We start from the raw sequence: 14,029 nt of genomic DNA on the forward strand, positions 1-14,029 counted from the left end.
AAGGATGAACACTGGCGTGGAGAAGCGCTCCGGGAAAAGCTGCGTCACCACGAAGATCGGCTCAAGGTTGTACACATCCTCTCCCCACCCAGGGCAGCACACTGCTTATTTAGTTTAGGGCTCCACTAGATGATGTCTCGAGGATTTCCTCCTTTGGGGTGCTTCAACAAGAATTTCATCCTTCTCTAAAAAGCCATCAAATACGCTTTCGCGACGTGGCCACCTGTCCTTCTGGGGTGGGAGAGATGTGGAGGAAGGCAGAGCACTGTCACGTCACCTGAACGGTTTCTCAGAGTTCAGGTTCAACGTGCATCCTCGGCCCTGCTCATCCACCCGGGGTTGCGAGCGGCTGTTCTGTACACGCTCGCGTAAGGCATTGCCTTAAACCTGACAGTCTCATTCAAGCCCAGCCCCAAGCGCTGTAAATGGCAATAACACCAGAATTTAGAGAAACCCTATCTAGAGCTCTTCCCTGAGACGCGCGTGGTGTTAGAGAATACAAATGCTGCCTTTGGATCTTTAAAAAGCACAGCCCTAGACATGAAATAGAAGCTAAGTAATAAATGGGAACTAACAATTGCTTTCAGGCTCAGCTGCGACATTGCATGTCCAAGCAAGTGGAAGTATTAATTAAAGGAAAACAGCAAACAGAGGGGACCCTGCACAGCCTGAAGAGACAAGTCGATGCGCTAGACAAACTGGTCTGCAGCGCTTCTTCAGACTCCCTGTTACTCTCCCAAAGCTCCTCGGGGCTCCTTTCCTCCCTTCACGATGATCTTGATCTTACAAAGAACCAGGTGATGCTTTAGAATGTCTTCCCACGTCACGCGTGGTTGATTTGAAATCCCAGCGTTATAGCTGATTGCTAGCTTGCCTTGAGCAGAGCCACATCATTACACTTAATGCTTTCCAGGCATGATCGCGGGCTGCTGTAGAATATTTCTGAAGACAGGATGATTGGAGACAAAGCAGACCAGCTCTAACAGGGACCGAGTTACCTGCACGTGACATCCCATAGCCCCATGTTTAGAGCACTTTCCTGCCATGACAAGTTCTCCTTGGCCAAATCCAGCGGGAAATCTAGCTAACAAATTTCCTCTGCCTTCTTAAGACTATCAATACAAAACTATTCTGATCAAATTCAACATTTATTTTAGGTCTCCATGACGCAACTTGTTCCAAGATGACATGCAGCAAAGCTTGACTTGTCTGCTTTGTGCACCAAATTCTCATGGGGGGTGGGGGAGGGTTACTCCCACCGACGAGGATTTGTGCAGGTGATCTCCTCCCTCCACGTCTAGTTGGGAGGGACCTAGACGAGCTTTTGGTCCTCTTCCTCGGGTCTTCTGCAGCCCATCTTGGTTGCCAGCTGGTCAGGGTTAAAGTGCTGCCTTGGGTACAGTTCTGTCCTACTTCCATTCGGTAGATGAAGCCGAGGCAGGGAGGCTGATCTGCTCAAGGCAGGATCAAGTCAGTTGGAAGCAGTGGTAAAACCTGTCTCTGCCCACTGTCTCATCCATTTCCAGGCCAGGTAGGGCTGCTCCACTCTTGCACAGCTCCTGCTACTCCTGTTAGCGGGAACAACTTTTGACTACTTATTTCCTACTAACAGAGAGGAAAAACAACTTGCTCAAGGCACAGGGGGTCAGTTTTCTGACCTCTTGTCCATATGCAGTGAAGTGGGTTGGGGGCAGGGGGCCCAAACCACCTCAGCTTTCATTTATAAACTTTATGCTGGACTTCCCTAGCCGGCGTGGTTGTGCATGGGAGCATCACATGCACATGCGTGGTTGTGCATGGGAGCATAATAGGTTTTCCCAGCTCAGGTTCTTTAACCAAAACTCATTTAGAAATGGAGAATTAAACCACCCTTGCTGCTTAACTCATCACACAGGCACGCACCTCAGCATATTTACCCAAGCTTAACTACCGCATTTTCCCCATTCTCTAGGCTGCTCTGACGGGAGTTGTCCAGTCCCCCGAGAGAATGACAGAGAGCATTTCCCAAGTCACGATGCCATACACAAGGACTCCCTCAGTAAAGCCTGGTGGTAAGAGAGTCGTTAAGCCAGCTTTACTTGAACAGCGTGCTAGTTGTGTAGATCACTGTAGACCTCCTAGAACATGTTTAGAGTTTCTCCTCAAACACTGGTGAGTAGTGCGTACCGTTCCCCGCTGTTTCTCATGTCAAAGGGTGCAAGTGTTGTGCCTCTAGTGCGTGCTACCGTACTGAGGCTGCAGGAGGAATCTGAAAGCATCTCTCACTTAAAACTTGTTTTGGCTCAGAGCAAGTCCATGCCTTTATAAGCTCAGCACCCATACTTCACGTACGTTGCTACTGGCTATTTCTACCCTGGCTGAATTTTGGATGTCACGTCTTGGTGCTAACAGTTAAGATGAAGTCCTGTGTCCTGTTCTGTCTGGACAGTTTTAGGTTGGTCGCTGCACTTGGGAGAGACTGGTCTATAACCAGCCCACCATTCATGCTCAAAGGATCCTGTTTCTACACCTCATTGTGAGCCAAATACTCTCTCTGGGAAGAGCTCTCAGGCACATCCTTATGAGCAAGAAGGTGCATTTCCCCAGGGACAAGCACACTTTGTACCACTGCTGCTTGTCCCCAGGGAATGCCCATGTCATGCACACTCTTACCTCCCTGACCCACTGTGTGCGCTTTTTTTTTTTTTTTTTAGGTGTGGGGTTTTTTTGACCCCAGGATCTCCCCAGATCATCTCCCTGCAAAGTAACAACACGGGGAACACCCACGCATGTGGCATGCAGTGCTGCATACAAGTCTGCAGCACCACATACTACATGTCTCCACTCATTTAGATGTGCTCCTTGCATTCATAAAAGGCTAGAGTAGATTACCCTAGTGGAGAGTTAAGAAGAAATACCTTTTAACATGTTTCTGGCTGCCCAGAAATTATTGCCACTCTTCCAAAACTAATCTCATGTGCCTTATAATAAATGGAAAACACTTCATTCTTAGGGGTGCTGCCATAGCATTGTTTGAGAACAGCACAACTGTTTAATTTTGGGTTTATAAATAGCCTTGTAGAGCTCTAGCAGAATCACTAATTGCTCCAAACTTTTATTGTAGACCAATGTTGATCTGTGAAACCAGTGGAATGGTGAAGAACCTGACTGTCCTTCTAGTACTTGACCTCTTACAGCCTGAAGACTGCTACCTCATTAGCTGTGAAGTCTCCTTCCGGCCACTTGTTAAGAAAGCTTGGCCCTGCATCCCTGAGTAATCCTTTTGTACTAATACTGTAAAAGTTTGTATGGTTATATAACTACTGAGTCATTAATGTTATGCCAATTATGTTAACTGTGAGAAGAGGAACTGCTGCAGTCACTCAAAACTCTCAGTTCACTTTTTGTGGTTTTTTTTAATGTGTTGTGCCTATATAATATTTTGACATGCAAATTTGATGACAAAGGAACAGGCATCTGGTGTCAGGAAATGCATTAGTCCTTTCAAATCAAATTACTTTGCAGTATTTTCTTTAAAAAATAAAAGGGTTGTATCGACTACAACTTGCCTGTAATTCCTTTGTTTCAAAGTTTCCAACTTTTTCCAGGAATCCTGTTGTAGGAGCGCAGCCTGCTTAGAGTCCTGCTCAATACCAATAACTTGATTTGCTGGTTGGAACTGAACCTAGGTGCTCTGAAAATGTGAATTCCTTGACAAAAAGTGGCCCAAGGGATGGGACACAGGATAGGTCCGTATACAAGCACACTGGCCCTCCTTCATTAAATTGCTAATAATTAATTTCTTGAGGAAGTGAGTTATTTGAATCCTCATGTAATAGCTAGCAATTGCTTAGAACAGGGGTGGGCCAAATTTGGCCCGCCAGGTCATTCTATCCAGCCTGCAGGGCCCCTAAAAATTTAGAAAATTAATTTATCTGCCCCTGGCTGCCTGTAATGTGGCCCTCAATGGCTTGCCAAGACTCAGTAAGCGGTCCTCTACCCGAAATAATTGCCTGCCCCTGGCTTAGAAGCTCTGCGTTTGCTTTTGCCAGCTGCCTAACCCCGCTCAGTTCAGAACCTGAAGTTGGCCTCTTTCTTAAGCAAATTCAGTTACAGAAGGTGGCTAACTGGTTACCTCAAGACGTTTTTTGGTTTGTTTTTTTTTTAAAGAATTGCCATCACTTTCTAGGTCTTTTATAAAACAGCCGTTCCTGTAGCTCTGATGGACAGTCTGGCACCTTGACTGCTAGCTTCCAAGTGGAGGAAGCAAGCATGGATGCGTCAGGCCACATCCTACCTGCAGGGCTACCGAATGCCTAGAGTCAAGGCATGCAGCATCCTGCGCTCCCAAATGCCCACCACTACTCAACCTGGTCCATTAACTGGCTCTCACAAAAGCCAGAATCAAGTAGGAAGCACCAGAACCTTACATGCCAGAACCAGAGTCCGTCCTTACCTTACTCCTTCCCCTTGCTGCGGCCCCAGGGTTTAGCGGGCCAGGAATTCTTGGAGCTGTTCGTGACTTGTCGGGTTCTTGGGGACTTTAAAAGAGCTGCGGAAACTGATTGCATAGCTCTGCCGTTCAAGGTAATTTTTACATGTTTGAAGTGGAACGCAGGGTCTTGCGACACAAGCCTCAAAGCTTTTATCAAGTACAGAACTGAGACCAGACCCAGGCAGTCAGCAAGTCTGATCTTGATCAAGGCTCCTCCATGTGAACTTGTTTCAGAACTAACCAAACTGCCAGGTTACCTTTTGCTGAAGCTGCAGCTGAAGAAATTCAGTTGCATTTCACTGGATAGGCAAGGAGGGGGGAGAGACAAGACGTCAGCTGCTGTAACCAGTCACAACCCTTCCTTTAAAAAGGGAAATTCATTTTATCACTTGTGCAGCCTCCTTTATGGGGCAGTGATTTGCTTACTAAGCAGCAACCAACTTGTATAAGCTCCAACACCAGTGCTTTCAAGTCACAGTGCTGGCACCAATCCCCCACCCATGGCCCTACTTCCAGTTTCTGGCCCCCCGGAGACCCTTACTGCAGAAAAAGCAAGCACAGGGTTGACAACTTGGAAAAACCACCCCTTTTAGAAGGCCCAACCTCTAGTTCAATTTGACTTCTAAAGAATATTATGGAAACATGGATAAAGCTGGGTGTAACCAGTCGCATCAGCTGTAGTGATGCAAGACCAGCCTTCAAGTTCACAAACCTTCGGCTCTGACAAGTCAGTGGCACCAAGGCTGACCTAGTTTCCACCTCCTTGCCCACCCCCCCCAGGTTTTCCAACAACACAGCCCACCAAAGCATATCTAGATACAGGTACTTTATTTACAAATATTTAGATTAATAGCATTGTTACATTAAATGAGGGGTACAGCAGTCCAAACAAGTCCTTTCCGTCACAGAAACAATAAGACCTACTGTAACTTATTTTGGAAACAAGGGTATTGCACCTCAATAAGTTGTGAGCATTAGACAGCTGTTTACCCAAACGTGTTTTCTTCAGCAGCAGGTCATGGTCCCTGGGCAAACTCTTTATGGTGCAACGGTTTCAGCAAGATGCATCAGTCATAAGTCCTTGCTATTATACCAGTCTAAGAACCTTAGGTTGAAGGAAAGAAAGAATAAAAGACTAACCAGACAAGAAACAAGGGACAGTGCACAAGGTACCCAAATCCTATTGTCTGCACATTCCAGTTTTGGCTTTAACATTGACTGTACAATACTCCGATACCACCGTTTGCTTGCGAGTCTGAACATTGTATAGCTTTAGTGTCTAAAGAGGGTGTTACAGACCACTTGGCATTTTAAAACACTGCAGCTGGATGAGGTGCCCGATACCAGAACACACCTTTTGTGCATCAGATTTAACCACTTCCTTCCCCTTGCGGTTTCTGAAGTGAAAAAGTTTGCCATTCCATGCAAGACGCAACCCTGCTCGCACAGCGCTGCGATGCGCAGCTCTAACCGGAGAGAAGAGAACGTGTACTTCGACAGTCCCTGCATGCATGGCCGCTACTCTAGGTCTCCCTTTATCCAAGGGTGGTTATAACTCGTGTAGTTTCATGAAGCATTCCTAATGTTTTCAGATGGAGGGAGTCTTATCTTCCCTTCAGGGGGTGGGTGAGAGAAACATACGCACAAGAGGAAAACTAAAATAAGACGACACCTTTCCACTGTAGTGTTAAAAAAAATACTCAAGTAGTTTAAAGAAAGAAAAAAAAAAAAGAGGAAAAAAGCCTAGGAGCGCACGCGCTGTTCTGACAATCCAGCTCAGAATCCGACCACCCAAGAAGTTAAGGTATAAAAGCATAAAAATGTGCAATAGAACCGGCCTTTTTATACAATGCAAGGCAGGTAACGAAGCCCAATAATGCAAAATGCTTACAAAAGAGAAAAGCAGGTTAGCACGCTGTCGATTGCACAAAAACAGGGTTAATCAAACGGCAGAGAGATACCACAGTGCAAAGATGGAGCCGAGACGGATAGTCCACTAGTGTTAATTTTTGCATTGGGTTTGGAGGTCCCCCAGCACAAATGTCCACTGTTGACACCAAGGAGTTAAGCCTATGTTAGTGAACTGCAGTAACATCTATTTTTGTACTACTGGGGCAACATGGTCACATAGAGGTCATACTGTACAAACTGATATTTTCTTATATACTGTTCTAATGCCAGTAATCAATTTTTCTTCATTAAAATCATATACACAGAATGTATTTATCTGTTAGCTCAGTTCCTTCAAATTTTATACATATTTACGTTCTGTTAACAAATGTCAAGGATAAAATGGCAAAAGAGTGATGTAAAGCTATAGAGCACGAGAAGGACTGCACTCTTTCCCTGTGCTAGGCTAAGATGGCAGTCAGTAGTCTCCTCCTGCAAACCATCCCCTCGCCCCCACTGCCTCCACCACAGGGAATCCCTCCAACAAAAAGCACATGGTTTCAGAGCCCCTTTTCTACCATCAGAAGTCATTTCACAGCAAATAAACTTATCTGTTACTATAGACAGCTTGAGAAGTTACAGATGGGGCAGAAAGGCTGAAGAGAGCAGAAAATTAAACCATTCAGAAGACAAAGCCCTGCAAAAAAGTGTGAAATCATGAGTCCAGCATCAGTGCTCAGTTTAAATCATGTACTGGTTGGTGACACTATCACAAGGACAATCAAGGAGGAAAGAAAAAAAAAAACTTCTAATTTACCATGCAGGAGAGGTTTATTACTCTAATTGCTTCTGATAACCTGATTACATCTAAAGTTGTTTAGCAGTTTAGTACTGTGTTAAATTGTTGTCTCAGAGTTTTAATTAAACCCAATAAGATGTACAGAAGACGATGAAGCAGTCAAAAGCACCGCTTCCAACAGACAGAGGTGAAAGGTCAGAAATGGAGCCGTGGAACACGTCACTAGCAGCCGCAGCCTTCTCTCTGAGGCTGGGGTTCGCTGGTTAGTCGCCCCCCCTGCGGAGCTGACGGTTTGTGTTGTACACCCGACTCTGCGGCATTCAGATCCAGGCTTCCATCTTGAATGTTCTGGTAGATTTTCTTGGCCGCCTCCAGGAATGCATCCTCCACATTCTCCCCTCTTAAAAAAACAGAGCAAAGTCAGTTCTTGTGTCCACCGCACTGCAGTCTAGGCAAGTCCAGACTTCAATCCAAAAGCCACCCAGTCCTCCAGCCAGTAGACAAGACATGACAACAGAAGTGTTACTTGGTCTTGTATTCAAAGTGCGACTGTGCACACAGGAGCTGCAGACAATCCACTGTTAGGCATCTTGAGCACCTACTGGCATGGACATTTTTGATAAAGTAGAATTAAGACACTGATGGTTTTCAGGTGCAGTTACTGCCAGCTTCAGGGAAAGGAAGCAGGCATCACTTCACCTTTGAAGCAGGGGGGATTTTAGACTACCTCCACTTTAGCACAGGTTACATGGCACAAGCAGCCGTACTAGAAAATGCCCAACGGTTTTTTCTAACTGCAATGGAGAACTACAGAAACGGGCAGAACAGCAAGAAGCTGCCACCATTTGAGTTCTCACTAGTTAAAACCTGCAGACTACTGCTCCGCTAGCCATTACGTAGCAGCGGTGCAGGACCTGGAGGGGGAACTGTTATTCTGAAAAGCAGAAGTGGGACTGCACTCCCGTTTGAAAGAAACTCTTTTCCAACTGTTTTACAAATCTCTCACTTCGCTGCCTTGCTTTCCTAGGAACACTGCCCCAGAGCTCCCAGAAGGCTCCCGGGAAGCAACAAGCCTGAAAGCTGGGGCTGCCCAGCTCCTGAGGACGGTGGAAGCTCAGGTTCCTTGAAGCTATGCAAGGAAGCAGGCAGTTTTCCCGCACAAGTCTGTGCAGCCTCCAGCCGATTGTGACAGCACTGTGACTGGATTTTGCTAATACCATGAAAAGCATCTTGCTGTTTCTGTCCAAGTTTCTCGCTCCCTTAAGAGCGACCAGAAATGTGTCAGTGGGTCCTTCCAACTGCAACTTCCTCCCTCTAATGCAGTCTATGGAATGGCACATCCTAGCTTTACAAGGCTATATGGCAGGCCTCTGGTTAGAGTACTGTCAGACCTGCAAGGACATGTGTGCCTACTGCCAAGCGCAGCGGTCACCTGGATCCCACTTACAAAACCCACTACAGCAACATAAATGTTTGGGCAGTTCAAGTCAACTCGCAGCTAAAAGCATGTGCACAAATGAAGTGCCCCCCCCATTGTGGAAGTGTTGCAATCAATCTTAGTTTCATTTCCCTACTGCCGGGGATGCCCCATCAGTCTGCTATAACACGTCACAGGCTTGCTTGCGAAGTGGGTCAGAAGAACAAGAGCCGCCGTACAACTCCCAAGTCCAAAGCAAGGCGGACTGAAGTGGGACTGGAAGCCAAGCTTCCTTCTACCTTGTGATGTCATCTCATCACAAGCCAACCCACGAAGCACCATTCGCTGGTGCTTACAAATCCCCAACGTGCCGTGTTATAAAAAAACCCAAATACACCCCCCTCCCTACGGAAAGATCTTATTTCCCCAGAGACAAACAGTCCACTTTGCTCGTTAGCGCGCAGTGACCACTCCCATTCGGCATTAGACCCATCACTTACGTTTTTGCACTTGCTTCAAGGAACAGTAAACCTAGTTAGAAATAAAATTGACAATTAAGATACAAGAAATGCTTTCTGTTCAAGAGACCCATACCCCAGTCACTACAGCCATCCACAGACAGATGCCTTGCATGGCAATGATAATATTGCATACCAATACTTCAATGAAGTTTAAAATTAGGATATCTATCTGCAAGCATTTTTTTTTGTTAAAGTAAGCAAAAGTGAAAATTAAGCCAAGATGAGCTCACAAGAGATAGCACAAGTTCACCCTCCGTTGCATTACTTTGGAAGTAGTGCACTTTCAACAGCTTGCAGTTACCGGAGCTGAAGGTTCACATTGACATGTCTAGTCAGAAATGTAATAGCTCAAAAAGAAACGCACCGTTTTCTTCAGCAAATTGTTTGGCCTCTTCATATGTAACATCTCTCTGTGCTTCCAGATCTGCTTTGTTTCCTATGAGGATTATCACCTGGGTCAGAACAGAAGACATTAGCCTTGGAAGAGTTTAACTGCTCTTCTATCACAGTCCCTCTATCAGAGAGCTTTTAACAGCAAAGGCTTTGGACTGGGGGCAGCCTTCGGGTGCTGCATTCAACTCTTTACTACCACAGGATTCTCATGACAAAAGGGCTTTAAAATATGGGTAGTTCAGGAGGAGGGGAAGAGAGGCGGGACAGGACGCCAGCCTATATGAAAGCGGTCCCTAATCTACATCTCGTGCGTATCCAGAATCATCTACTGATCTGGCCAGCATGCACACTTTTTCTTTCACTAATTACAGAGGGCAAGACAGTGGAAAAGGGCTCCTGAAATTCAGCTGCACCTGCTGGTTGACGTTCAGACTCCAGGCTGAGATCACAGGACTGGAAGTGCTGCTACAACTTCTCTTTCAGATTTGGTGCCCTCAGAAACAACTAGGTCTCAAAACATCGTGTGTAAGAAACTAAAGACTAGAATTGTGCAACAGATTAAGGGAAAGTCCCAAGGCCTTTAAAGGGGAGACAAAAAACCCGGGAGAAGGACACCGAGTCTTTGTCTGGAGAAACTATCCGAAGTTATATTTAAATTCTGACACTTGGGGGAGGGGGTCTAACACTGACCCAGAGAAAGTTATCCCACAGATTAAATGCAGCAAAATAGATCCCTAGCAATAAAGGCTGTGGAAGCATGAACTTGCTGCATGTCCTGGGGCAGAGCAGTAAGTTTATTTAAACCATTACTTCTGTGAACTGATGGTACTTCCGATGCTGCAAGTCATGCTTTGGGCATGACGTTTAATGCAAGCGTCTTAAACACAAAACAAAGCCTTCCAACTTACAGTATTTGGATTGGTGAGGTTCCTTGCATCCGTCAGCCAGCTGCTTAAATGGTTATATGTGCTTCTTCTGCAAAGAATCACGTGCAGTAAGTTTAACTAGACACCAGTTCCTGTACATCACCTCGACAGCACAGCGTATTATTCAGAAGGCGTTTTTCCCCACAAAAGTAACACTCACCCCCCCCACAGGAAGCACTACGTTCTACTCCATTTCAGTGCAGCCATTAAAAACAAAACCAACTCTCTCCGTATAAGCAGAGGCAGACTCCTACTTCAGATGTGGCATTACTGCTTTCTTGAGGAACCTGAGCTTCATGAAGGACACGGTGTTGTGTAAAATATATCCAAAGATCTCCCGTTAATACTCCTAAGGGACACCTGACTGCAACATACTGCTTACTTAACCCTGCGTGACAGTACGCCTTCCTTCATCTCTAGGTTTTCATCTGTGCACACCAAATGGAGGGCATCGGAAGTACAGAACCCTAGACCAGAGGACAAGTTGTGTCCTCGGATGCAGATCTGCACCATCTCCGCTTGCGTAACCCTGGGGAAACCGCACACGATGCTTTCAGGTTTCTTAACACCGCCCCCCCTGCCCTGGTCCTCTGCGGCCTTTCTACAATATCTGGTCCTGCTTGTAACAGTTTTTCATTTGCTGCATACTGAACAGAACACCATTGCTTGCTCAAGTTAGGGAAACAGACTGTCGTTTTAATGACTTCACTTCCATTTACAATACTAATTCTGACCTCCTTTGAGACTCGCATTGCAGTCCCTGCAGGGGACATTAGTGTAGAAAGAAAATAGCCTCTTAACCTCTGCAAGGCACTCCAGGAATAGGAACTGCTACCTTGTAGTCACTCACACATGGGATGGTTTTCAGACTGCTTAGACTTGGCAAACTCTTCCTAATCATTCCTGCATGACAACACATCTTGGCTGCAGGAGACTAAGAGCCAGGGGGAAGCTGTAGCAGAAGTTATAAAAATGAAACCCACCATTATTTTCTCAATGAGGAAAAGCTAGCTTCTTACAGCAGGCCTATGCTACTGCCGTGTGGAGCTAGGGAGAGGTCGCTGGTGCATGCCCGGAGCCACACCAATACTACGTGTGGCAGAGATGTGGGTTTTCTAGGGAACTTTGAATTGGAAAATTTTCCACTGCCCTAAATTGAGCATGATCTGATTTAGCATTTTATTTGGTTTATATTTAGTAAACAGCACTGAAAAAGTACCCCCATGTTAATTTTGTGTCCCAATAGCCTACAAGTATTCAAACTGAAATGTTTAATTTTTTCCTAATCAAATGTTATATTCAAATAAATTCAAAGCTGTGTGTGCAAAGAAGTTATTTTTATTGGAATACTTGTAAAAATGAAAAGACAACACACAATAGCATGTACTTCCCTTACATTATTTTCCTTAAATTTAACCAAGCAAAGGCACTGGGGAAAAAAAAACAAAAAAAAAACTGTTGACACATCACAATTTTAGCACACCCAAAGAACTATGCATGATAAGCCAAGCTATGGTTTTGCTTTGACCTGCACAGCCAAGTAGGTGAATTCATAACTTGATTTTTGGTTTGGATTATTATGTGAGTGTACTTACCCTCCCATTTACAAATCAATCAAACACACATGTACTCTCTCACACACTTCCTAGGGATAATCACCTGAAAAAACACTCATTACAACTTTGAAACTGCCACGCTTGCCTACTATTGTATTGGCATCCATTCATTGTTACCAATACATTTTATGAAACAATGAATTTTTAGAAATGGAAAATTTCCCACAGAAAAACAAAGCACTGGAAAATTTTCTGCCCCACATCTCTGACATGTGGCAAGGTAGGACGTAAAGACTGGGCACATGTGTCTGTACAGTGCTCCCAAGCAGTGTTTGGGCAGAAATAAACTAAGACCTGCCCTTAGTTTTCTAAGCATATGCAAAAAAGGGACATATTTCTAGCACTGGGGACATTTAGAAAGGCCACACACGCCCTACTCTTAAGTAAGCCCATGTTTCCAGACATGCCTCAACTCAAAATCGGATGTTTGAAGTTTAGTTGTTTTCTGCGCACAACAACCAACGGGCAGGTAAGACAAACCAGCAGTATGGCAGGCAAACTGTAAATAATATGTTGAACTAAGCAAGTGAGCTGCAGTTGGGAGTGCAATTTGAGACTGCAGTTTTACTGTGAAAACTTGTCATTGGAGTCATCTTGCTAACCTTCAGGGTACCCGGTCTTTGCATATTCAACAGATAGAGCCCTCCTTTACCTCGGAGATTGCATGCGTTCATCCTGCTATCAGGTCCCCACTACTCCTTCAGTGCAGGAAAGCCTAGACCTCCTCAGTGTCAGCTATGCCAAGTACAGTTAATAGCTAGAACAGGTCATTATATGCTTTTATTAAGCATGTTTATAGGCCAATACAGAATACAGTGCCCCAGCATTTCACATTAGTTTCTCCCTGAAGGAAGTACATTTCAGCCCGTCTGTATTAAGTGGTTAGAAGCTCACTTCATAAGCGAGACAGACAGTAAGTACCACCTTTCAAGTGAGACGGCCAAATGAGCTGAGGGAGATTTGGCCTAAAAGGGGGTAGATTCTCAGAATGGTCAGGGAAAGAAAAAGGGATGCTTTACAATCCAAATTCACCATCCCAAAACTGAACTAAGTTTAGGGGAAAAAACCCAAGGGGACAGAACCTCAGTCAGTCACACACAGAACATCATGCAAAAGCCATGTCCCACATTTTGAAAGAGAGAAAAGCTGCTAGTCATCCTCCTGTGACAGTTTACAGATAAAGTCTACAGGCGAGAGTCATCAGGACCTTACCTAGTAATATCATAGACCATGAGAGCTCCTGCCGCTCCTCTGTAGTAGCTTCGTGTTACAGCCCTAAATCGTTCTTGTCCTGCTGTATCCCAGATCTGCAGTTTAATTTTTTGGCCACTAACTTCAATTATTCTTGTACCGAATTCAACACCAATTGTATGAGGACAATCAGCCATAACTGTCACAGAAAGACAAATCAAAAGTTCAGATCTTTCTACCAGCAGTCTTCTCCCCCACAGAGCAGAGTTCCAGCATAATTTATTTTCATATGGGGGGTGGGGGGGAACACCACTAACAAAAAAACCCAGCAAGTCTTATCTACATTCCACCTCTTCCCAACTTTTACCAGAGCCATACTCTTAAGTAAGAGACACTGGAAGAGGAGTCATGTCTTTCGCACAGTGGTAATTTTAGAGTTTCATCAAGCATTAAGAAAGCAATGACCATTTTGCTCAGAAAACATATTACATGCAACATCTACCTGGCAATGTATGCTCTAAATCAGAGAATTTAGGTTTCAGAATAAAATACCATTGTGAAAATAATTTTAAAACTTGAGGCATGTTAGAAAGAACAACAGTTGTGTAAGAATTAGGAAAACACTTAAATTCCCAATATGTGGTTGAAAGCCTCTATAACCTCATAACTAACTAGATCTGGATCAGATAAAAAAATCCATCCACTCTTCATACTGCATCTCAGATAAGAAGCATAAAATACCAATTCTGAACATGCAAGGAAGCTTTTAGACGGACACTGAATAAGGTAAGACTTCTTAACC

General features: G+C 44.8%; 2 protein-coding genes across 3 annotated transcripts in view; one reads left to right on the forward strand and one right to left on the reverse strand.

Annotated features, from left to right (window-relative positions):
* The window catches only part of CNTRL (centriolin), a 44,173-nt gene extending 40,633 nt beyond the window's left edge, over positions 1-3,540 (forward strand). Inside the window, exons 41-44 of one of the 2 annotated variants that reach the window (XM_019540967.1) lie at positions 4-66; positions 588-797; positions 1,952-2,051; positions 3,104-3,540. In XM_019540967.1, the coding sequence (XP_019396512.1) occupies positions 4-66; positions 588-797; positions 1,952-2,051; positions 3,104-3,114 (384 nt within the window). In that variant the 3' untranslated portion in view covers positions 3,115-3,540. The remainder of the gene's footprint in view (positions 1-3; positions 67-587; positions 798-1,951; positions 2,052-3,103) is intronic. The other variant, XM_019540968.1, reaches the window with a different exon arrangement.
* Positions 3,541-5,285: 1,745 nt separating this feature from the next.
* The window catches only part of RAB14 (RAB14, member RAS oncogene family), a 12,628-nt gene continuing 3,884 nt past the window's right edge, over positions 5,286-14,029 (reverse strand). The window contains exons 3-7 of the mRNA XM_019540970.1: positions 13,249-13,426; positions 10,403-10,469; positions 9,466-9,553; positions 9,081-9,111; positions 5,286-7,563 (exon numbers count right to left, since the gene is read on the reverse strand). Of these exons, the coding sequence (XP_019396515.1) occupies positions 7,386-7,563; positions 9,081-9,111; positions 9,466-9,553; positions 10,403-10,469; positions 13,249-13,426 (542 nt within the window). The 3' untranslated portion in view covers positions 5,286-7,385. The remainder of the gene's footprint in view (positions 7,564-9,080; positions 9,112-9,465; positions 9,554-10,402; positions 10,470-13,248; positions 13,427-14,029) is intronic.

Source organism: Crocodylus porosus, unplaced genomic scaffold (assembly GCF_001723895.1).
Source record: "Crocodylus porosus isolate Cpor-Errol unplaced genomic scaffold, CroPor_comp1, whole genome shotgun sequence".
NCBI lineage: Eukaryota > Metazoa > Chordata > Crocodylia > Crocodylidae > Crocodylus > Crocodylus porosus.